General features: G+C 36.6%; 1 protein-coding gene across 3 annotated transcripts; it reads right to left on the bottom strand.

The window, feature by feature from the left end:
• Positions 1–290: 290 nt before the first annotated feature.
• thrap3a (thyroid hormone receptor associated protein 3a) lies at positions 291–18,991 on the bottom strand. Of its 3 annotated transcripts, none has more exons than XM_039679794.2 (11): positions 18,623–18,991; positions 12,405–12,554; positions 8,144–8,980; positions 5,983–6,684; positions 5,663–5,832; positions 5,004–5,115; positions 4,772–4,856; positions 3,854–4,041; positions 2,830–2,992; positions 2,614–2,751; positions 291–1,720 (listed from the first exon to the last, which is right to left on the bottom strand). In XM_039679794.2, the coding sequence occupies exons 2-11, from the start codon at positions 12,524–12,526 to the stop codon at positions 1,505–1,507; spliced, it is 2,733 nt and encodes a 910-aa protein (XP_039535728.2). In that variant the 5' UTR covers positions 12,527–12,554; positions 18,623–18,991; the 3' UTR covers positions 291–1,504. The 3 variants fall into 3 exon arrangements, with proteins under 3 accessions (XP_039535728.2, XP_039535730.2, XP_039535731.2); XM_039679796.2 differs by having other exon boundaries at positions 2,614–2,748; XM_039679797.2 differs by lacking the exons at positions 12,405–12,554; positions 18,623–18,991 and adding an exon at positions 10,046–10,200.
• Between the last annotated feature and the right edge of the window lie 5,937 nt (positions 18,992–24,928).

The raw sequence follows: 24,928 nt of genomic DNA, 5'->3' as shown, positions 1-24,928 counted from the left end.
TAATAAAGCATTTTTAAAAGACTATTCAAATAGGTGTAGTTCATAATTTGACTGAATTATACTATGATGAATAGGATTATGAAATTATCCTTTGATTAGTCCCAGTGTATAGTTCAGTGGTCAGTTCTATTCTACATGTTTGTTGTTCTGTTCCTGATTTGGTTTTCTTTAGATTTGAGTTCATTTCTGAATATAATGTAGACTGCTGCTCTCAGATTCTGTTTCATCTCTTCTGCAACCAACACTGATGCTAGTTTCTTCTTTTTGACACAAAAAAAGACCACTCGATAGAAAATTGTTGCTTTTTTATTCTTTCTGATTGTGAGTATATAAATGCAAGTCAAATGTATATTTCAGACACAGTGCAAATCAGAACCTAGACAATTAAAATCCACTCTTGACGATGAATGTAAATTATTCATGTCCCCCCAAATAAGTTTTATTTTTATTTTAACTCTTCAAATAAATTCCCCCAAACATAAATCTTTTTATTAAAATATCGAAGTGCCAAATTGATCACTTCATCCAAAGAATGTACTTAGCCAATAGAAAAAAGGCATACATTAGAAAACCCATAATAAAATATGCACACACATACTGTCAAAACCCTGCAACCCGAGAAATCTAAAATTTGTTAACAGTCTTCAAAATATTTTATGTACAACTAAATCTTTTTCCCCCACGTCACTCACTGGGACATGAATTTCTACATGTTGTTTGGTCCCATAGCGAGACTGGGTCATTAAATCAAGATCTTCTTTTCTACCAGCAGACACACAAGGGTCTCAAAGAGTTTCATTTAAGCCCATAAAATGTCAATATGTCAAATGTCAACTTTTTTTAACAGTAATAATGTCCTTTCTTAAGGCAAAAACATAGAACATAACCAGCTACAGTATAGTTACTATATACTGGCATTCTACACTTTAGGCACATCTTAGGCACCTAACATTTGAACTAGAAGCTGACCTAAACAGGTTTTTTTAAACCAATATCAACATCTAGAAAGTAGAGTGTCCGATGACCGATATATATGGTCACCAGACGATATAATGAGTTGTACTGTATTTGTAACATTTAATAACTATTCACACACACACACACAAAAATGAAATTTCTTACTATCCATAGACAAAGCTGTAAGTTCATATGGTTATATTAATAGCCTTAAAATGGCCAATCAATTGGCCTAGCCTTTATATCGGTCTATCAAATCACTACTTCAAACTGTGTTTTACGTTCGCATGTTTCAAAAGTCTTGTGCAAAAAAGGATTCGTAATGGAGGCACTTGGGCACCAATTCTTCCAGAGATGTAGGGATAGAATGATAAATGTTGGAGCAGTTGCTTTTAACAGTGCCTGTCATGATTAGATAGGAAATAAAAAAGCAATACAATAAAAAGGCCTCTTTCCTATCAAAAAGATTTGGATCCATAATTCTAGGATATCCATTCTAGACATGATGAGGGATCTCCTTGTTCTCAAAGTCTTTACTGCTCCATTCTCACTGGTCCTGTTCTACATCATCTCCTTGTTGTTCGCCCTCATCATCAGTGGCCTGGAATTTATCATGGGCCCATTTAGGGCTCATATTATTGGTGGTTTTGGTATTTGTGGCCCTCCGGAGGATGAAACGTCCCTTTGCACGAACAATGTTACCGCGACCAGACCCGCGCGTGTTCATCAGCTTTCGCTCACCTTCACCGTCTCGTTCACTGTGCTGCAAAAGACAGAAGAAGGGCTTACAAAAAATATGGACTTCAATTATGAAACAGTTGTAAGTGGGACTGAAAACCTTGATGGAGAGTTAGTGCGTAATGAAAACATAAACATTGGGGCCAAAAAGTATTTAGTCAACCGCTGATTGTGCAAGTTCTCCTACTTAGAATAATGAGAGAGGTCTGTAATTTTCATCATTGGTACACTTCAACTATGAGAGACAAAATGAGAAAATCCAGGAAAAAATCCTGGAAATCACATTGTAGGGTTTTTAAAGAATTTATTTGTAAATTATGGTGGAAAATAAGTATTTGGTCACCCACAAACCAGCAAGATTTCAGGCTCTCACAGACCTGTAACTTTTTTAAGAAGCTGTTCTGTCCTTCACTTGTTACCTGTATTAATGGCACCTGTTTGAACCCATTATCTAAAAAAAAAAAAAAAAAAAAAGGGAAAAAAAAAAAATGGGATTTCCTGTTTTTTGTTTTGTTTTGTTTTTTTGTGGTAATTTTTTCTCTCATAGTTGAAGTGTACCTATGGTGTAAATGACAGACCTCTCTCATCATTCTAAGTACGAGAACTTGCACAATCAGTGGCTGACTAAATACTTTTTGGCCCCACTGTATAATCAATCCCACCTAACTGATTATAAATGGTTTGGAAAGATTACTCGGTTTAAGCATACCTAATCACCTGTGTTATGTTTGATTGTACATTGTCATAATATTACATGTACAGACCATGAATGTAACTGATAGGTTGCATGGAGCATAACCTACTGTATATTTGTTGTTCTTGATATGCATTTTTATTTTTTTGGTTGGTTGGTTGGTTGTTCAGAAACTGCATTAGAAAAGAGAATCAGAATGGGTGTTTACAACGATCACAACATACTAGGAAATATTTCTTGCTCTTGCTAGTGTATTCTTGATCCCAGTCTTCATTCTTCGCTGACATGTTCATCTGTGAATCACCGTTGCTGTTTCCATGGAAATTTCCTCGGTTCCAACCTCTACCACGTATGCTAAGCTGCTAAGAAACAGCAAATGGAAAGCGTAACTATTAAGGCAATAAACAAATATCTTAGTTCTTCAATAGCACTCAACTTACAAAGCCTCCTCGTGATCTTCCTCTCTCCACAGGCTCTCCATGCTCTCTAAACCCCTGCTGGACTCTGGATAAGCTTTCTGGCTTGATCTCAGCCTCTTCTTCATGGTAAGCAGAAGATGATGAGGAAGATGACTGAGAACGCTCCCGTTTCTTTTTGCTTTTCCTTAAGAATTAAATAACATTGGATTCAGACATTGTTGATCAATGTACGGAGGTCTCACAAATCGACTGGATCAGCGATAACAACTTCAGTCGTTCATGTTCAACGTGACTATCAGCTCATTTTCATGTCCACTAACCAAAAAGTCACCTTTACCTGTAGCCTACGTTAAGTCGAAGGAAATCAGGACACTTTCAAACACCTGACAACCTATTTTCAACATATTCAAAATATCCAATTGACCAGAAAGACAAGAAGGTGCGTTCACACTGACAGTGATGTAATACCTGAAGGTGACCAAGTTGCTTTTCTGTTGGGCGCAAGTAGGTGAATACAGTACACAACTGTATCAGGGAGGCAATCATTTGAGCTCTGCTCCCATTGGTAGTTGCTGTATGGTATTGCAGCTCATATGCAAGTTCAATAGCTCAACATTCGCCCAATGATTTCTGTCACTCATGTCGCCTCACGTCACCAACTCTCATTGAAAATGATTGACTTGTTGTTTCTGCAGATTGCTGACAGTGTGAACGCATCTTCAGGCCTTTTTGAAAGTGTTTATTGAAGGCCTCCTGCGAGGTTTCACGGTTTCATCTTGTTAAATCTTTACATGGCTCAACCAGATTCTTTGAATGTTGAAGCAACTACAATTTTATCTGATGTTGCAAATTTAATGGTTGATCAAAATTGCAGTTTTCAACTACACTTTGAGAAGTCATTATCACCGTGATGATTTTTCACTTGAGGAGTTACAACAAGCACAAACAGAAATATGATTGTTAGCTGTTTTCTATAAATGAACCTCTGTATTCACAATCACTCTGTAATGTGTATGGATGGAGCATCTTTTCTTATGCAGCTTACTTTGTTTTTTTGTGGTTCTTTGAGGCTTTCTCAGTGGATGTTTCCTTTCTTGGTTCGGGAGATTCCCCCGATACTCTTTCTTCGTACTCTTCCTCTCTTTGCTCTCTCTCTCCACTCAAGTATTTCTTTCTGCGCTCAATATCCAGCCGAAGGTCCATTGAATCACTTTTTGATTTTTTACTATCGACCTGCCGTGAGGAGAAAGAGAGATGTTGTGGCCAGATGTGGGTTAGCGCGTGACCTATTAGCTTCATGCATCATTGTACGGGGTGGGACCAAAATGAAAAATACAGCAAAAGCGGACTTCAAACAATCATGCAAATGGATGAAAGGAAGAGGCCTTTTCTGATATCATTTTATGAAGCATTTTGGCTTCTTACAGTCTTTCAACAGGCTTATTTAGTCAGAAATGGCAACAGGTCGCAAAATAACATTCGGATTTCCTCGCACTTGCTCATCGAAATCGAAAGATATTCAAATAAACGAAACAAAATAGTAGTAGGCACCATTATAGGACCACATCAGAAATACAGTACTTTCATTGGTGCTCATGAAAGTATGTTGTTTTTACTTTGCCTAAACACTTCACTTGTTCTTTGCAGGCTTTGAAGAAGAATACTTACTATGACTTTTGTTTAGAGTCCTTTGAATGGATTTGACATGGAAACAACTGGTCACTTCCATTTATGACCTCTGATTTCTTGCCTCAACTGCCTTAGGAAGGCTTGTAAAAGGGAAGGCATTTACAACACAACAACCTGAATGCACCTCTTTTTGCATGTCACTTTCTGGACTTTATGCCTCTCTCATCAGAAACAAGATTTTTTAGAGAGAGAAGGAAGCCTAAGAATGCTTTGGCCACATCACTCGCACAGCATTCTTTTCCAAAATACGTCATATTTCAAAATTTTTGGTCACCTTGAAGCTGTTTTCCATGGTGCTTTTCATCTCATCAAACAGCAGAGAGTGCCTCTTAAAAGCACTGGGAGAAACATCAATTCTCCTGTGAAAAAAAAAAGAGGTGAAGAGTGGAATATTTTGATGTATGTTGATCCTCCTTTCTTATAGTCTTAGAAATTGTCAAAACAAATCAATTGCTCATACGTGCATGAGAAATCAGTGTGGGAATTTGTCCTTGAAATTTTTATACCTGTGTATCTCTGGACTCTTTCTCTGCTTAATGAGTTCTTTCTCAGCAGCTCTTCTCTGGTACATGGCAAAGCGGTCATTTAGGGTCAATCCAGAAGAAGGAAAATATTGAGCTGTGGGTAGAATTTTTTAATTTAATAAATAAAGTATAAAAAAAATACAACAAAATATTTAGGGGAGTGTTTACACATTTAAAAACTTTTTGGCCGTGCATTTACACTACAACAGCGTTTGGGGGCCTGAAAACGCAACATTTGAAAAATTATACCGTGATCATCTCCATGTAAACCACAAAATTGCAAGAATTTGTGAACATCATGCACATACGTATTATGCATTCAATTAAAAAGCGTTCAACAAAAACTACAATGGCGACCCGATTATGTACTGTATATTTGTCTCATTATGAATGACACACACACACATATATATATATATATATATATATATATTTGTCCCATTATGAATGACACACACACACACACATATATATATATATATATATATATATATATATGTGTGTGTGTGTGTGTGTCTGCAGTGTATAATGGGTGTATCATTTTTGTAATTTTACAGAGGGATAATGGATCAATACAAATACTACTGCCATAACAACCTTCTCACAACCTTAGCCGTACAGGACAGAGAGGTTTGAGTCACCTTTAATGTGATGGACAATTGAAACTATGTGTTGGGCAAACAGCTCAGATGGACTTCTGGGTGACTGCTGAGCCTGAAGATGCTGAAGGACAGCTTGAAACTCCCAATCCTTTTCATCAAGATGCACAAGATCCAGAAGATGCCTTCTTTCATTGGTCAAAACAGATGTTCTGTCAAATAGAACAATGGTGACAGAAGACAAAATGAAGCATGTGATAGTCAGAAACAGTCACATGCACAACGATGCAATGTTTTGTGAAGATGCCAGTAAAAGCAAAAGATCATTTCTGAGATCTTGGAGGGAAATGAAAATCATTTACCTAGCCAGGTCATCACTGAGAGAATCCATCCTTACACTGAATTCACTTCCTCTTTTCACGGAAGCTCTTGGTGGGGATTCCTCGTTCATAACCACAAACATCTCTTGCTCGCGGCTCTCAGAACTCCTCCTGGGCAGCAGTGTGGGTTTCTCTTTTCGTTTCACATTTGAGAGCTTTTCAGGGGATGGATCCTTGAGCATGCCACTCAGCTGCTCTCTCTTAGAGAGAGCAGCTAGGATTTTCGCTGCTCTTTCCTGTTTATGGCAGAGCAGGAGAGCCTCCAGCTCATCGTCCCATGGCATGTCCTGCATCCTTCTGATTCGCTTCTCGAACATTTCACGAGCGGACAGCGTGACTTTGCCTTTTCTTTTGGAGGAATTGTTTTCCATATCCCTCACTCTATCAGAGATCTCCCCCTCTTCAACTTCGTCCTCACCATCCTCGCACAGAAATGATGGGGTGTTTCGTGGACCCATTTTAGGGGTGCTTATGGATAACTTTTTACCATCACCACTCTTTGTAGATTTGCATTTCTCCTTCTCTCCTGCGTTGTCATGATCTTTAGTGCGAGACAACTCGATGCCCTTTTCAAAGGTTCCTACATTTTCTTTATCGCATACTAATTCTCTGTTACTTTTCCCTTTGTGTGTGTTGTTCTCACATTCAGAGGCCTGTTTTTTAACATTTTGCTCCTCCAGGAATCTGGTAAATGAGAGAAAGAGATTTACAGTTCTTTATTATTTACAATAATGTGCTCAGATGCATCGGTTGTCATTTTGATGTGACCTAGGATTGCTGCTTCATGTCAAACTGACAGAACTATGCATAAACTGTAATGGATTTGGGTCATTTTACCGTGCACAAATGAATGGCTTCCAGTCTGAAACAGGTAAACAAGTGTGTGTGCAGCAGGGAAGTGGGAATGTATCATTTCTTCCATTTGCAAAGTGCAAATATAAACACTTTAGACTTTTTTTAGCACATCTAAATTACAGACTGTGAGCTGACATTTGTAAACAAGGCATATCTAGCTCTTCATATTTGGCTCATTCTTCCAACTGCTTTTTTGATGCATTTGAAGAGCAGATTGCAAACCATATATGCAATCTTACTTTTTGTCTGGCACGCACACAGGATTTATTGTGTTACTTCCACTCTTATAACTGACTAAAATAAAGGTAAAAAAGAAAAAGAAAATAAAGCAATATTCAATCAAATATATACACATCTGTCATCAATATAGCTTAAAAGGCTTGAGAAAAATACCCAGCCCTGGGACAAAGAAGTTAAATAATATAGATTATTGGTTAAAAGTTTGAAATGATTAAGATTTATTCATGTTTTTGAAAGAAGTCAAGGCTGCATTTATTTGATCAAAAATACAATAAAAACAGTAATATTGTAAAATATTAAATATTAAAATAACTATTTTCTTATTATATATTTTAAATGTAATTTATTCCTGTGATGGCAAAGATGAATTTTACAGTCTTGAGTGTTACATGATCCATCAGATGGATCATGATGATTTGGTGCTCAATTTTATCATTTATTAATAATGTTTCTTATTATCATCAATGTTAAAAACAGCTGTTGTTGCTTAATATTTTTGTGGAAACTGTGATCATTTTTTTTTTCAGAATTTTTTGACTAACAGATCAATGGATTTGGATTAGTATTTATTTGAAAATATCAATCTTTCATAAAAAGACATTATGCATTTCTTTACCGTCACTTTTGATGAATTTAATGTGTCCTTGCTTAATAAAAGTATTTAAGTATATAAAAAAATGTAATCTCACTAACCCAAAACTTTTGAATGATATTATATAATGGTTTCCACAAAAAATATTAAGCAGCAACAATGTTTTCTTGAACACCAAATCAGCATTATGATAATACTTCAGCTTTGCTATAACAAGAATAAATAAATTACATTTTAAAATATATTCAAATAGAAAACAAACTTATTTTATATTGTAATAATATTTCACAATATACTGTTTTTATTGTATTTTTGATCAAATAAATAGAGCATTGGTGAGCATAAGAGAATCTTTTCAAAAACATAAAAAATGTATTACTCCAAACTTTTGACCGGTAGTGTAAAAATGGATAAATGAACAACATAAAAAAATGTATTACAAGTTTCCATACTTACTTCAAAAATGCAGCGGAGATAGCAATTCTATCATCTGTCTGTTGGTCAATATTTGTAAAGAGCCCAAAACCATTGAAAACTGGGCTATGGCTTTTCTTTATGGGGCTGTTTGAAGGTGCAGTTGCAACTTTCTGCCAGGTGGTGGCACCTTTATTTGTAGCATTTAAACTCTTATGAGTAGGACTTGTCTCGTTGGTTGCAGAGTTAATCGATTTGTCATTAGTGACAGAGGAGCAAACCTGCAGACTTGTCCTTTTAGGACTAGCGTCATGGTTCGTCAAAACCTGAGAGTTCACCAAAGTCCTGTCTCCATCAGCATTCCCTTCGGCCGAAGAAGAGCCTCCCACCTGCTCTGCCAGAGCCCCATCTCCACCTCCTTGAGTTTCTTCGGGCACTGAGAAATCCTCTCTTATATCCTTGCAAGTGCCTTTGGCAGACCCAGAGTTGGAGGAGGAAGAGTGGTGCGACTGGGGCGATCTCCCAGAGGATGACCTGTCAGAGCGGCGGGAATGGCTGCGGGGATGCGGGCTGTTGGACTGCTTCTTGGGAGAGCGTGAACGGCCCCTCTTGGGGCTGTTGGGGTAGTACTGCTTCTGTTGCTGCTGAGGGTACTGCCGGAAGTTTTGCCAGTTTTTGTGATGGTAGTTGTTATATCCACCCCTTCCACGCTGAAAACGGCCACGGAAAAATCCTTGACCTCGGCCCCGGAAGTAATACGGCCTCCGGAAGCCTCTGTGGTTGCCCCGAAACTCCCGTTGGTTCTGGTACTCCCGTGTTTGGTTCCGTTCACGGTTGTGGGGCGGGGAATGCGATCTTGATCGAGAGCGAGACCTAGAGCTTGAAGACAACAAGAGGAAGGATTGAACCAACAAAAATACTTGGGATGGAGAAAATGACACAATGAGGCATTACACATGCATGCAAGGAACAAAATAAGAAGAATTTTAAATACATTTTTAAATAGATTTTTTCCATACAACTAGAGAGTGATCATGGGCTTTAAAACTCCAAATAGGTAAATAGAAATTCATTAAAGTAGTCCATCTTCTGGACTACTTCTTCTGGAGCTTTAAATCTCTGCGTGTGGAACAACATACCAAAGATTATTAGTACTCTTAATCTCCTCTGTGGATCTTAAATCAAATGTTAATCAAATGTAATTTGGTTATGATGTCAAGATATTTGGTTATGAGACACTTGAGAATGCATAAAGTTTGATGTTATTAATGTTCATAATTCAGATTAACACAAAATAATGACTTTAAAGGGTCTCTTCCTCACACAAAAGCTTAAGCTAAAGTGGCAATTAATTTAGAATTTAGAAATTAAAACTATCAACTATTTAAGATCAGTAATTTGTGTATGTCAAAGAATTCTTTCAGGTAACAAACACTGCTGATATTAAAATCAAAAGAAATCAAAAGCTCTTGGTGCAAAGTCAACTGAAGCCATACGGTGGCCCTGTTGTTCTATTTATGAACAGCTCTAAGTAGTTCTGGACTCTTTGTAAGCCAGTCACTTTTAGCACGTCTTAACATATCCAACACTGATAATCAACTAAACAACTTGCACATCCAAGTACTTCATACTGCATTGCACCCTGTTCTATAGAAATTTGAATATAATCTCATTTGAGGAGAAACAGACACTGAAACGTTTCAGTATTATGCACACATCAACTGTATTGGAATTTCAAATCGCAGAAGTCATGCAATTATGTCTAGAATTGCATTAAGACATGCCAATCTAATGCAGTGGAATTTTTTTTTCATCATTTGGAAGAAACAAAGCCTCGCAAATGATTATCCAAGTATATCACCCTGCAACCAATTTACCATCCAACAAACATAACGACAGTAACGCTAACCTACACTGATCAGATTTGACTGGTTTTCTACTCACCCTTTGCGTTTTTTCATTGGAATACAGAGTAAGAAGGTAGTGCACAGAGCAACATGATACTCTCACAGTGAGCAAGAGGGACTTTGCATCTCCTCTAGTGAGCGCGGATGGAAAGAGTCAGTCACATGGGTCATATGGGAAAGATTTCTACTTTCTTTCTACGGAGCAAAGAGGAGGTTCTCAGCCTGCCAGTTACAACACATTAGCTTTGCACAGAGACGGTAGACTCTCTGACTGAAGAAAACATTACAACAGCTCCCTCAATTTAAAAGCTATTTATCCACTCGTTAACTGAAGTTAAAATGAAAATGATGTTATTATTTAGTCACTCTCATGCTGTTTCAAACCCATATCATTTTCTTTCTTCTGGGAAACACAGAAACAGACATTTGAGTTAAACTGGTTGCACTTTTCCCTGTTATTACAATGAATGGAGTCTCAGGCATTTAATCTTTAAAAAGGGCACAAATGCAGCATAAAAGTTGTCCATATGAATGCACTGAACTGCAAAACTTCTTAAGTCATACCATAGCTTTGTGTGAGAAACAAACCAAATCTAAACCATTCTTATCTCCTATAGACCTTATGCACCAGAGAAACAAGGGCGCCACCATCTTTAGAATGTTGTCTTCCGTTTTTGCAGTCGCTCTGTATATCTCTATGGCACTGCTGTCCAGAAGTAATTCGCTTTTAAAGTGGATTTATTTAATGAAATGTTAACGAAAGCTATCACGAGGATTGTAATGTTTTAAAGCAGATGTCTTTACAAATGTCAGTAGACCGGGAAGATTTTAAAACGAGCTGTTCATTCATACATAAGCAAGATCACTGTGAAAATAATAATCGGTGAGTAATTGGTGAGCATTCTATATTTTTACGTTTATATTTATCAATGGAATTTTACATCCTGACACTCATGACCCATGAATTTTATTGGGACAGTTTGACTACATTCAGAACCATGCAGCAATTTTAAATTTGCATGGCGTACATGTCAAGTTTTTTTCCAGCTGTGGCATCTCTGTTTTGAAACTGGTCGGCAATGAGAGCCCAGGCTCGCAATATTTCCCTTGCAAATAAGGGACATCAGATTTAGCAAATTTGCATGAAAAACCAACAATGTAGTTTCCGACTCAGCCCAAAGTACGCTTTCAACCACACAGGAAAAAGGATCCATGCTTATGGGGGGAAAAAAATGCATCCACAATAAATGTAAAACAAAAAACCTGAGTACCACAAGTATTTATCCATTTGTGTCTAAAACAGTACAGTTTTGGCAGGAACAGTTTACATTTGGCTACCTAAGAGCCTCTACTGTGCTGTAAGCACAAAACCAGCAGTCCTAACAGAATGTGCAGGGAAGTACAATTTTAGCATGAGAAATAAGAAAGTGCGGTGAGCCTTTCCAAAGCCACAGCCCTTCCCAAATATCAGACTTGACTCAATGCTGATGAATACATGGAGAAAGGAGAGTAAAATCACAGTGACTGTGCAGCCCCTTTTCAACAAGAGAGGAAGCCAGAGTAAAGGCATTATAAAATACAGGGTACTTTTTTTTTATGTACAGAGGTGTACCTTACATAACTTTGGCCTGGCAGCTGTGGCTAAATGGATGACACTGGCACTGAAATATTGTTTTTTTTTTCAATGTAAAATGAGTCACGGATGGGAAACTGAGCATGAGTCACATGGTGTGTGTTTACAATAAAGTTCCATTTTGTGTTTACGTACAAAGTGAGAAGTTAACAGTTTTCCAATCAAACTCAATCCTTTCTGTCCAATCAAGCACATCTGTCATGACACAGTAAGCCTTTTTGTATTTAGATTTGTGCATTGTAGTATAGTCAGAATGAGTAGTGAAACTTCATTGTTCATCAAGCACAAGATTAAAAGCAGACCCAGATGGATTCTAAAGCCACGTTTTCTACGTTCATTTAAGTAGAATCGCGTACTGATTCCATCTGGGCCTGATTGCAGGACAGAAAAAGAAGCTACATGAGTCCGCATGGATCATTCAATAGTCAGTAAAATGTAAGTGATTACAGGAAATTAGTTTTTAAGTGATAATTCGTTTTTCCTCTTATTACGAAATATTACAAAATTTCCCTTCTTTCCTATTCATTCTTTTATGTACTAAAATACACAACACGTCACTGAAAGTGATGACTGAAACTAAAAACTGAAAGATCGGACTCAAAACTGAAATCGAAAATCGAAACCAACTCCACTTCATCCCACACCAGCTTTGTACTGTGCAGTAAAGTGTGACTGTCTCATGTTTAATTGACAGTATTTTTTGCATGCCATATTAATGAATAAAGCCAATAGATGCTATTTAATTATCATAATGGTCACTTACCCATATCTGCGCTTTCTTGATCTAGATCTGGAACTGGAGCGGGAGCGGGAATAAGAACGGGATCTTGATCTGGAGGCCGATCGAGAGCGAGACCTGGACTCTGATTTTTGTGTCTTTGACATTGTCGTTTGTGGTCTCTCTCATATGTGGCTGTAACAAAACAAAAAGCATTCAGACCAGCAAATTACAAAAATTAAGATACTAATCATTAAGTAAAGAAAACTATTCATATAAAAGGTGTTATGTTTTTTTTTAATTATTATTTCAGAAAAATAGCTAGGAAAAAATTGTGTTTATTTAGTGTTCCAAGGGCTGAACTTTAAAAAGATTCTGTTGATCCCCACTCTTCAGGACATTAAGAAGGTTTGGCTGGGCAGTATTAAAGTTTCCATAGCTCATCACAGTTTGTCAGGCTAAAACACTAAAGGTTTATTTAAAGCCACAGCAGGAATTAATTGAGAAATAAGGAGCAAGCATCATTCTACAGGCCTGTTTTTAAAGGGATAGTTCACGCAAAAATGAAATTTGGCTCATCATTTACTCACCCTGAAGCATAGGTGTACATGACATTCTTCTTTCAGACGAATACAATCTGAGTTATATTAAAAACTGTCCTGGCTCTTCCAAGCTTTATAATGGTTAATGGTTATATTTTTGGAAGTCCATCAAGCGCATCCATCCATAATAAAAGTGCTTGAAACTGCTCTGGTGGGCCTAAATGTCTTCCGAAGTAAAGCGATGCGCTCGTGTGAAAAAACAAAACAAAAAAAAACATCCATATTGAACACTTTCACTAAAATTATAACTAGCTTCCGGTAGGCGGCTGTACGCAAGTCGACTTATGCCAAGAGTAACCCTTTAACTTGACGCGGTTCCCCAACGCTGTTTGTTTGAACTGCGAAAGGCGTCAAAGAGGCGTTATTAACCCTATCAGAGCAGTTTCGAGCACTTTTATCATGGATGGATGTGCTTGATGGACTTCCAAAAAAATATACCCATTGACTCCCATTATAAAGCTTGGAAGGGTGAGGGTGAGTAAATCATGGGCTAATTTTCTTTTTTTGGTGAACTTCTATCTTAATGTTTTCTGCCCAGAAAAAAAAAAGATTTCTGCCCAATCATTACAGCGTGCAAAAGAACCAGTTTAGCAATAATATGAACACAACAATATAATAATACTTCCGTTTTATACTGAGTGTACCTTTGTCTTTTATGGTTTTTAAATATTTTTCGGTTCAAATCAATGTTTGTAATGTTGTAATTCACCTCATAGCTGGCTGGTTTGATTCATGGCTTAAAACTCTTAAACAAATACTTTAATTCAATCCATATGGAAAAATGTGAATAGGAAAAACACTTCTGTAACCAAGGCCTCTGTAAAAGTTGACAGGCACTGTTGCACTCGATTAGGAAGTATCAGACTCAATGCAGACTCAGAGGGCCTCCTTTCCTTCCCTTCACCTCTACAGATACAACTTTTTCTATATAATGAATTTTTAAGGACAGATAGTTTGTTGAGGTCAATTTGTAAAGAAAGGCATGCCTGCGCGCATATAATTCAAATGCACATAGACAAAACACGTAATACGCATATGCACGCCGTCTGCATTTCCACCTAATCACGGGTTCACATAAGGGCTTTCTGTTAGAACGGTGTCGTGTAAGCGGCCCCTAAGTGAATAGCTAATGATCTTTGCAACAGAAGTGAATCAATCAAAAAAGGGAGGAAGCAGTACAGGTTTGGCAGGACAGATGTTGTAAAGTGACACCACATTAGCATGAAAGCGAGGGTGATTTACTGGCTCTTTAAAGTTATCCCCAATGTATTTAAAGAGGTGTTGAAAGGTGATTCTGTCCATTGTCCATCATGTTTACCCTCCACAAATACCCTCTCAACTGGTTAGCTGAACTCACACTTTGATTTTCACCATAGGGAACACTGGTGATCAAAGAGAGACAACACTAGGGCTAAAAATAGACTTGCACCAGAGATAAAGAGAGAGCTTTTGAGTTAACTGATGGATGTAAATATCCATATTATAATCTGGATCTTGACTGCTTGTCATCATACTTGTCACGATGACCTTAATCATGGATGCACACATGCTCATACCACCAGATCTGTGTTGGAACAACAATAAAAGTAGGAACTGTATGAATGTTAAAACCTAGTACTATTAATTAAAGTTACTAAACATAGATTCAAATCCAGAGTCCAGTCTAAGTTCATTTGCCAACTTTGCACTTAGAACTTTACGACACCATTAACTATTTGTTTACGGTGTCATGTGCCACAGAAAGTGGCAAGTGACGCATTGCAAACAGATAGTGGTCACTTAACTGATTCATTGACGTAAGGACTGTTGACGTAAGGATTTCAAACATACAATGCATAAAAAAGTTCAGCTAACACCAAGAACCATAACTAATAATACTGATATAACATTCTGTTTCCTGCTTAAGCTCTTTTAAAGTCCCGGCTGGACTTTAGTGATGGAAAAAAATCACTATAAAAGCGATTCCAACAATATCGTTTTTTTTTTGTGTTGTTATTGTTAAGGTTTTGGTGTGGCAATTTTTTAGGGTTACAGTGATTTTTAAAACTTTATGGAAGTAATTATTATGATTATCATTCTTTGTGTGAATGGCCCTTTTTGCATTGCATGATATCCTAGCAAAAAAACAAGCCTCAAGATTAACTGGTATTTTTCTGGTGTGTGACGTGACGTGCAATTCATCCCGGCACTCCCGAAAAGTTATCTGTGAGCGTTTCCTTTTTGTGGCTCATCTGAAGTAGCTTTGCACACAGGAAATTGCAGACTGAATGCTTAAGCTACAATTCAGTGTGGTATCTTTGTGCATACAGTAGCATGCTAGTCTGAATCTGTGCTGCTGTTTTAGTAAACACAGACCGAAATTAACGTAAAGCCTTTTTTTATTCCTTTCGACTGCTTGTTGGTTTTGGCCAGCAGTCCATAATTTCCTGCAGCATCTAGACATCCAGACATTTGGCTTACTGTGCAAAGTTTCTAAACTACTTTACTTCTATATTGAAGAACTATGGGAACATACTCCAACGTTCAACCATTAAATTAATGTCAAAAGCATTTATATAGCTACATTCCAGTCAAAAGTTTGAATAAATAAGAAATTTTAAATGTTTTTGAAAGTATCTTATGCTCACCAAAGCTGTATTTATTTGATCCAAAATACAGTAATATCCACTGTACAATCACGGCCTCTAAACTTATTTTTGCCAGAGTGAACAAGAAAATATTTGTAGCCAACTCTCAAATTTAGGATCACATCTTTTAAACATAGCTCTTTGTTCTTTTGTGGTTCTTTCAGGATTCTTTAATGAATAGAAAGTTCAACAGAACAACATTTGTTTGAAATACAAATTTTTCATAATAAGACATTATAATAATGTCTTTACTGTCATTTACTGTCAAATTTAACTTTTTATTTTTTTATTTTTTATCTTGCTTACTCCAAAACTTTTGAATGGTCAAAATGTGTCACGGTTTCCACAAAAAAATAAGCAGCAAAAATAAATAAATAAATAATAATAATATTAACATTATTTCTAACTGGAGTAATGGCTACCAAAAAATCAGCTTAGCCATCACATGAATAAAACAAATTTTAAAATATATTGTCTTTATAGATTAATATACCTGTCTTTATAGATTAGCAAAGTTGGTTTCAGAGGCTTCAAATAGAGATCACAAGAAAGTAACATGTCACCTGACACTTTAATCTGTAAACATTATGCTTTCCTTCTGCAAATGAGTCTGTTGACTCATAAGGGTGGAGAAGTCAGATCATGGCACATTTATGATAATAAATTAACAGAGGTTAAGAAAGTCTGAGGGATTCATTTAGTATCTTAGAGCAGCTGTCTTGTAATCCTCATTTTAGCTGATCCTCAATTTTCCTGAGGATCAATACGTGTCTAATTGTCTATGGGAGTAGAGTGTGCTCCAGCCTAATCAAAAGGATTTGATAGCTAAAAATGTTTGTGTCAAACATCTCTGGTGGTCATACCCTTGTGCTGTCATTACAACCACATACATGCACACACATCAGTGACAGCTGCATTTGGACCTCCTCATCTGTTCAATTAAGGGGGGAAAGTTTATTTAAACAATGTTGCAACCCAACACGACTGCAATATGTTCCCAACACTCAATCAGACGCTTTATCAGTGAGACCACAGATGCGACACCAACAGCACCAAAATCCCATTTGTTATCTGCATTAGCCAATGAGGCAAAAGAGGCACTTATCAACAGCCCCAGCAACTGCCACATTCTTCCGGAGACAACACATATGTGCGAAAACCTCTTTGAAGTTTACAGATGCATGACTTTTGGAGCCTACAGCTTCTGAGGTAAACATTTGATTGATTGTGGAGTTTCGAATCAATCTCTTCAGCGGCTCTATTAATAAATGAAATGCGGGTCTGTTGCGAGATATCACATGAACTTTAGAGCTTTATACTTTTTGAGTTGCTTCACTAAGCTTAAAGGGGTAGTTGCTCCAAAAATGAAAATCCTGTCATTATTTACTCACTGTCATAATGTCAGCATGATTCTCCTTTTTCCTGTTTTTCCTACAAAGAAATAAATCTAGAGGCTACAAAGCTTCAGAATGCCAAATGTCAAAATGCAGCTCTGTCTTTTATGTTTTCTAAAGTAAAACGATATAGCTTTGTGTCAGGAATGACTTTAGTTGTAAAAAGTCATCTCACTATTCACTGAACAGAAAAGAGTAGCGTGGCATTCTGAACAATTTCATTCAAAGAAGATATGAGTGTATGTGATGTATAGATGGATAGATAGATGGATGGATAGATAGATGTTTTTTTATTAATGATGCGCCTTTAACACATGGGGTCCAACACTGGGCCATCATCTTGTGATGACTTGTGTCTCATCTTACTGTCATCGCTGCATCTGTTGATTTCACAAGGGAACTCATCAGTCTTCTCTATTTTAGTCTTATGAGAATTGTGTAAAATATCTTATCTAGAACCAGGTCTAATGATAACACAGTAGTATGTTTGTAGTATGTTTGACAGATTTTTTTTTTTTTAAATGACTGACCAAAGTTTTCCAAATGAAACTAGTGAGCTACTGAAAAGGCAAGATGTTGAACTGTTATTGTTCCAAGAGCATGCTTCACGCAGCCAAAATGTAACTGTCTTGACTTACTTGCACAATATAAAAATCCAAACACAAGTTGTGCTTAAATAGATTTTAGACTACTCAAAAAAATGTGCAACACGTGGTATGACACTACAATGTATGATCTGATTTATCACGCACCCTTTCACACATCAACCACTCATTCATCATTCATTTAAAACAAACCCATTCCCCTTGAACACTTTCCCAAATAAAGGATGAAGGATGATAAACATGAACTGTCTAAGCATTTCTATAATGAAACACACTCAAAATAATTGTGCAGTACAAAAGGAACAGTTAAATAATTGAAGCCATGCACAATGAAAAAAGAAGGCAAATGGATCACAACCCAGCAAACATTGGTCCGATGGTACCAGAGATGAAATACTGACAAAATTGCAGCTGATTGTAAACTGAAGGTTTCAATTTGTATTCCAAATATTCAGAACATAATTTGTGGAACTATTGTTTAATCATTCATGATTTATTTGCCAGTCCATATCTTTGAATAGGGTTTTATAATAAATAATGTAACTGTGATGCAACACTATTATCAAACTGTTTTCGTTTACCACAACAATAAAACTGGCAACTTGGCATCACTGTCATCAAACATGAATTAAACAATATGACAAACATGATAACACTTTTCTATACAGTTAATTTATTAAACATTAGTTAATGTATTAACTAACATGAACTAACCAAGAGTAATACATTTGTTTTTGTTATCTTTGTTAGGCAAACGTTAGTTTTGTTCATGTTAGTTCACAGGGCAATAACTAATGTTGACGAAATATTAATAAATATGAGTAAATGTTGAAATTAACATTAACAAAGATAAACCAATGCTATAGACGTACAGTTTACTGTTAGTTAACTAATTTAGTTAACTAATGAACCTTATTGTAGTGTTACCACAGACACTGCCCGAAAGATCTTAACGTTATATGTTGAAGAAGCTGCAGGGTCAATTTTGTCGCCCACGTTTCTTTTCTATTCTAAAGTTTCTTTAAAAACACTTACCTATACTTCGATTAAGTCCAGGATGAGAAGATTCAGCTAATGTCAAATGTTTCAGGTCAGTGAAACGGTTTCCTTTCGTTTTGGGGGAAAAAAAAATCGTTATGCGCAACTAACTAACTATTTGAAATCATCCTCGCATCAAAGACGGCAATATCCAGGTTCCGTCATCGGCGTTCAAAACGGTGTTACTATGTTACAAACAAACGTTGTGATTAGCCTATATTTTAATTCCAAATGACAAACGTGTCATTTTAAGTCGTAACCAAACTTGCCACACGTGAATACGGTGAACTATTCAAGTCAAATGATGTAAAGCAGCTTTATGTCCTCAGTCACAGACTGGGGGGGGGGTGTGCGAGGCAGCGTGGATACTACAGGCGGCGCGAGTCAAATGCATTCTACTGTCAATCAAACTAGGGCTGACAGCTAGCCACGCCCCTAGATGAGTTAAAGGAACAGGCGCGCTTTTTCAGATTTAGGCTACACAAGATCTTTTTGTTATTGTTAGCATCATTTTAACACACACACACACACACACACACACACACACACACACACACACACACACACACACACACACACACACACACACACACACACACACACACACAGCAGCACTTTCATAATTACCCTTTGGATATATTAACAAAAGTCTCTTCAAGTTATCTCTGAGGAGCCAAGGGAGACAGTGCCTCCTCAAAAAGTTTAACCTGAAAATAATCTATATTACAAAAATATAACACACAGAGCACAAACAGCATGTGGTTACAGAGTGCGTCTTAACCTGCCCCAGAAAGCAATGGCTTCTTCACAGTGTGATTGATTACTTCGTGCAATAAATCCATGCCTCTTGTTTCAGAATCGACCAATGAACAAAATTATAACGTTAATGGGACGACTTGCTTAAGAGTAAGTAAACTTTTTAGCAATTTAGTTATCACCGCTTTATGTCACATCAAAAATCAAACTTTAAATTGCATGAAACCAATGTGTTTTTTTTTTTTTTTTTAGTGAGCAATCAGCTTGGTGAAATTAAAGGGCTGCCAACTCTCACGCATTTACCGTGAGATTCATACAATTGACCCTGTTCTCACGCTCTCACTTCACACCCCCGATTTCTCACGCTGAAGAAGTGTCAATCCGGTTGGTCAAATGCCTGAAAGATGAGTTTATCTATAGATCTACCTGTTGAGCCACTCCTGGTCGACTAGTTATACGGCAAATTAAAATGTCCCGTAATCTAGTGCGGGTGTGCATGCAAGACAGAATATTGTGCTCGAAACCGCGCGCACGGCAGAGAGGTAAGCGAGCGAGAGACCTTGCGTAACCTTGCGTGTAGCTCCCCCCTGCAGAAAATTGTAGAAATTAAAAAAATTAGACAATATATAAATGTTAGACAATACATAAATGCAGTTTAATTGAATTGAATGACCTAAATTGAATGTTTAACAATTATACATTATTGTATGTAAATTGATACAATTTACAGTAAAATAGTGTTGCACACATTTAGGGTGATTGAAATGCCATGCAAAAACAAAATATGCAACAAGATAAAATGCAAATCTTGTTGTTTCATGAAAGTGGTGTAGAGATTATTTGAATATAGATAATCTCGCTTCATGTCAAGCCCAGTTGCTGTTGACCATGCCATTTCTAAACATTTGACCTAATATTATAACATAATATTAATCCATTTATTTACTGTTTATACACTCCCTCCCACCTATATGAGAGAAATCAAGATGAAATGATCATGACTGAACAGCTGAAAAAACAATGAATAACCGTATGCAGCCATGAAGTGTATTATTTATTCTTATTAATAACATTACTTTTCTTCTCATTAGAATTCATTGTGTCATTCATTTTGACACTAGACCTGTAAATTCAGGAAATAAACATTGTGTGAAGCCCAAGGGTTGTGCCAAACCCTCTTACTCCTATACGTTTACTTTTGCAAAGGAAATATTTAGCCATGTGTGTTTGGGGGAGTAAATCCATCCAAACCATGATGTGTGGTCCTTAAGTTTCAACAGATGATCACAATCAATCAAGAGAGAAAACTACAAAAAAAAAAAAAGTCTTATTTGTTTGTTCATGATAAAAAGTCAATGATGAACTTATTGACTAAACTGAATTGACTCTACTCAAACCAAATATGGATGCACAAATTGTGAGGTATTTGTTGACAGCAGCATTATGACAATGTGTTCAATGGTTATTGAAATGAGAATTTTATTAGGATGAACATAAAGAATATAATGGATACAAGACCTTCTGAACCTTAAAAAAAGCAGCAAATTTGTTCTTGCAAATTCTCTTTATTTTCAAATGGAAAGTCTGCCAAACCCACACAGCTGACATACGTATATCAACAGCCAGACTAAAGTTCAAACAGTATGTTTCTACTGTATTCTCTGAATACATATGCTGAAAATGTAAAAAATAAAATAAAATAAGATTTCCTTAAATGGCCTGATTTTACCAGTTTTGGCTCATTAGAGTGTTTTGGTAATAATATTACAATGTGTTTTAAATCTTAATATTAATTTGACTTGTGCTTAAATTAAATTAAGTTTAGGCCAGTTTTCTCCTCATTTTCAGTCTCTTTAGCCTCCCACATTTTAGGGGAATCTGCTGGGTGTGAACTGCACATATGAAGCACATTAGCTCTCCTTATTTAAGATGGGATAGATAATGCTCTCTCAGTGACACCTACTATATATATATATAGATGACCACACACATTATCACATTAGGCAATGCTTCTTATTACGCAAACAGATGCACTGTAAAAAAAAAAATTGTTGGTTCAACTTAAAAAAGTAAGTAACCTGGTTGCCTTAAAATTTTAAGTTGATTGAACCTGAAAGTGAGTTAATACAATGAAGGAGATTGATTTAATCATCAGAAACTCAAAATAATAAGTTATCTGAACTAAATAAATTAAGTAGATTTGACAAAAGAAAAAATGTTGTGATAACAAATCTTGAAAATATTTTTTTACAGTGTAGTCATTAAGTTCATGCTGTCCATATAGTTTTGACAGTTGTGGTGACAGCCCAAAAATACACTGAGTCTGATCTGGTGCTAAAAATATTAGTGGTGGGTGCACACAAAATTTACAAATGGAGACTTACTTTGAGCTGTCGATTTCACAGATTTACTGAATCTTAGAGCCAAAGGAACAAAGGTATATATTATAAAACCTGAATAAGTTTGCCTGATGTGACTCAGCAGAGATAAAACCAATTGATTTCATTTCTTTTTAATAACTCAGAATGTATTTCAGCTGTCTGACACATATGATAACTATTAAATTTGTGTACTTCAATACGGTCCTTAACAATGACCAGCAGTATATTACAATACCTCAATGGACAGAGCATTTAGGGAGGAAGAGAGCTTGTGCCAGTGTTGTTTTCCCAGCACATTTTGATTTGTTACAGTCTTCTTTTGCCAGTGTTTTCATGATTGTGGCTTTTATAGCATTTCTGACCATCTGTTAACTGTTACATCAGGTTGGTGTGATAGCCAACACAGAAATACACTAGGTCCCATTGTTTTTTTTTTTTTGTTATGCGTCGTTAGTCTCAAATGCACAAAAGGTCTGTGAAAATATCAGTTTCAGTGCACATGAACTGTTGATTGGCTTGTGGTTTTGATGGATAATTAAATATTCGCTTGTCATGAATTTACATCCGAGAACTAGCTTGAGAGAAGCAGTATTATTAATCGTGGTAGTCTATCAATGCAGAATAAATATGCATGCTAGGGACAAACTGGAACAGGTTTTCATGCATCTGACAAGATTTGCTGTTATTCACTGTCTCAGAGGTGTATTTTGTCAGGGTTTTTTTTTTTTGGAAAGAGGACACAAAGCATAATCCATAATTGCATAATCTCAGCTTCTATTATGCAACACCATAAGAAGTGAACTGGGCTTAACGTATGGGGTGAAAGGCATTTCGCACAGTATAGAGATGTATAGAGAGAAATATTACCACATTAAAATGGTGGATGTCAAGCAGTTATGCAACACAGAATATTATGGCAATCGATATAATGCCAACAGGGAGTTCTGGAACCGGATAATAGGCCTCTTCTGTTCTTCTGGTTTGAGTCCAACCAGATGAAACTGTGAAGAGAGATTTCTTGGAGGCACATTTTGCTTCACCCATGGAAAATATGGGCTTTCATGGCTTGCTTAATGAAAATCATATCAATTGAATGCTGTTTTGAACAGTTCACTGTTTGGATCAGCTAAATTACCACCTCCAACTATTTTGCATATTGTTTTCCATGCAATTACAATGAGCAGGGACTAAACTGTAAGGCTTAAAAAAAGAAGCAAAAGCTCCATAAAAGTATCAAGTAATGGTCCGCATGATATGCGCTATGAACCCATGGAGGTGTTTATGGTTAATGCTGAAGGTGACCATATGGAATCCATAAAATAATAATACTAATAATAATAAACACTCAAAGCATATTAATATCAAAATTGAAAATACTGTGGAAACAAAGACACCTACATCTTGGATGCTCTTGAGGTAAGCTAAAACATATCAAAAATTAATTTCAAAGTGAACTATCCCTTTAAGTGTTCTCTCTTGCCCAGTAACATGCTGCCTATTGTGTTCACCCTCTGTGGCACCTGTTAGCAAAAGAAATGATACTCAGTAACAGGCCTGTGCATGCAAGCTTCCAACACCTCCAAGATCGAGGAGGTCAACTTCAAAGTGTGTGCTTTGGAAATTTAAATGTACTAGGCTATATGGATTAGTCGAAGGGGATCATAAAAGGACGAGCAGTGATTAAACAACTGAATATGATTTCTTAATCACCCATTAGCTTATCCGGTAAACTGTTTAATACTTTTTGCTAGTATTAAAGCTGAAAGATTGCTCAATCTCATTCAGTACTCTTGTTTCTGATACAAAAAAATAAAAATAAAAGACTGTGGAACAACCATTTGCACCTGACATCAGAGGAGGTGACAGCTATTTTCAATCTATTACCACGTTCTAGTCGCTTCGACAGGATGCGAACCGTGTCAGTCCGCACTGGTCTTGTCAGCACTAATGGAAGTAATCTGAGAGCGTGGCACAATTTTAAGGTTTTATCATTGTTTAATTGGAATCATCAGGCTAGAGTGATGACGGGACAGATCAAACTAATACACATTAGTTACTGCATTTTTTTTTTTTTTTTTGGATGAAAATATGAGTGCAAGTTTAGATTCTGAGTGTTGGATACATTTCTCATCAGTCTGTGCGAGACACCATATGTTTTTGAAATCAAGATTTGTGAAAGTTCACAGCTCATTGCTGAAATTCGGCATGTCGTGTAAGACTGCAAAGTGTGCCAAGACAAGCAAAACTCAAATTTTGGTTCACCTGGAAATACACTGTTACCAACAAACCTTAATCAAACAGGTCTGTATCATTGCATATAATTGCAAATACTGTATTGTGCTGCTTTATTTGATATTCAAACCCAATAAGCAAACACACATCCCTCACATAAATGCTTGGTATTGAGGCTGGGAACATTTTTTTTTTTTTTTTCGAATACGGTCATAGCTTTCAAAACTAGATTACATTTTTAAAAGTTCTGGTCAAAGTATGGATGGTTTTAAAACATGTCTGACATGGAATTATTTAAACTCAAATGCTATTTAAAAACAGGCAAGCTACGACAGTATCCAGGACTTTTCTATGTTTTTATTGTTTCTGCGGAAAGTCTGGAACTCTATCTACTTGTCTCAAAACTTAAAGCAATATTTAAAATGTTGTTGGTTATGTCTCTGGGTGTAGTTCATATTTGAAGTACATCTCTCTATTTGTTTGTTCAGCTCTGTTATAATACCTGTAACTGCACCACATTATCTTTATATTGGAGTCTTGAGAGAAACCAAAACAAATATTTGGACCACTGTTTGCTTTACCTTACCTAATTGGAAGCTTCACCTGTTCGTTCTATTAGAGAGATTGACTGCCAAACGGCCTTGTATTTCAACACTGCTTGTCCGGGAACTGGATTGTATACATGACTCTAGATAGTTGACATTCCTCAACCATTTACACTCTTTCCTGTCATTTAAGTGTATGTCAGCTTTACTTTCCAAAGCGCTTTGTGTGCAAATACAAAAACAAACAGGAACGATTGCGCGTCAGTAGTCAGTGTGAGAAGGGAGGGGATATCTGCCCGAAGTAGAGTATTCAACTGTTTCAGATGCCAGAAACTAAATGGTCAAATTGTCAGGAAGTTAAAAGACATATTCACATTGTTAGTGAGGCA

The sequence above is a fragment of the Pimephales promelas genome, chromosome 12 (genome assembly GCF_988280905.1).
Source record: "Pimephales promelas chromosome 12, fPimPro1.hap1.1, whole genome shotgun sequence".
NCBI lineage: Eukaryota > Metazoa > Chordata > Actinopteri > Cypriniformes > Leuciscidae > Pimephales > Pimephales promelas.
The sequence above is the reverse complement of the archived record's forward strand: the minus strand, read 5'-3'. Positions and strand labels throughout refer to the sequence as shown.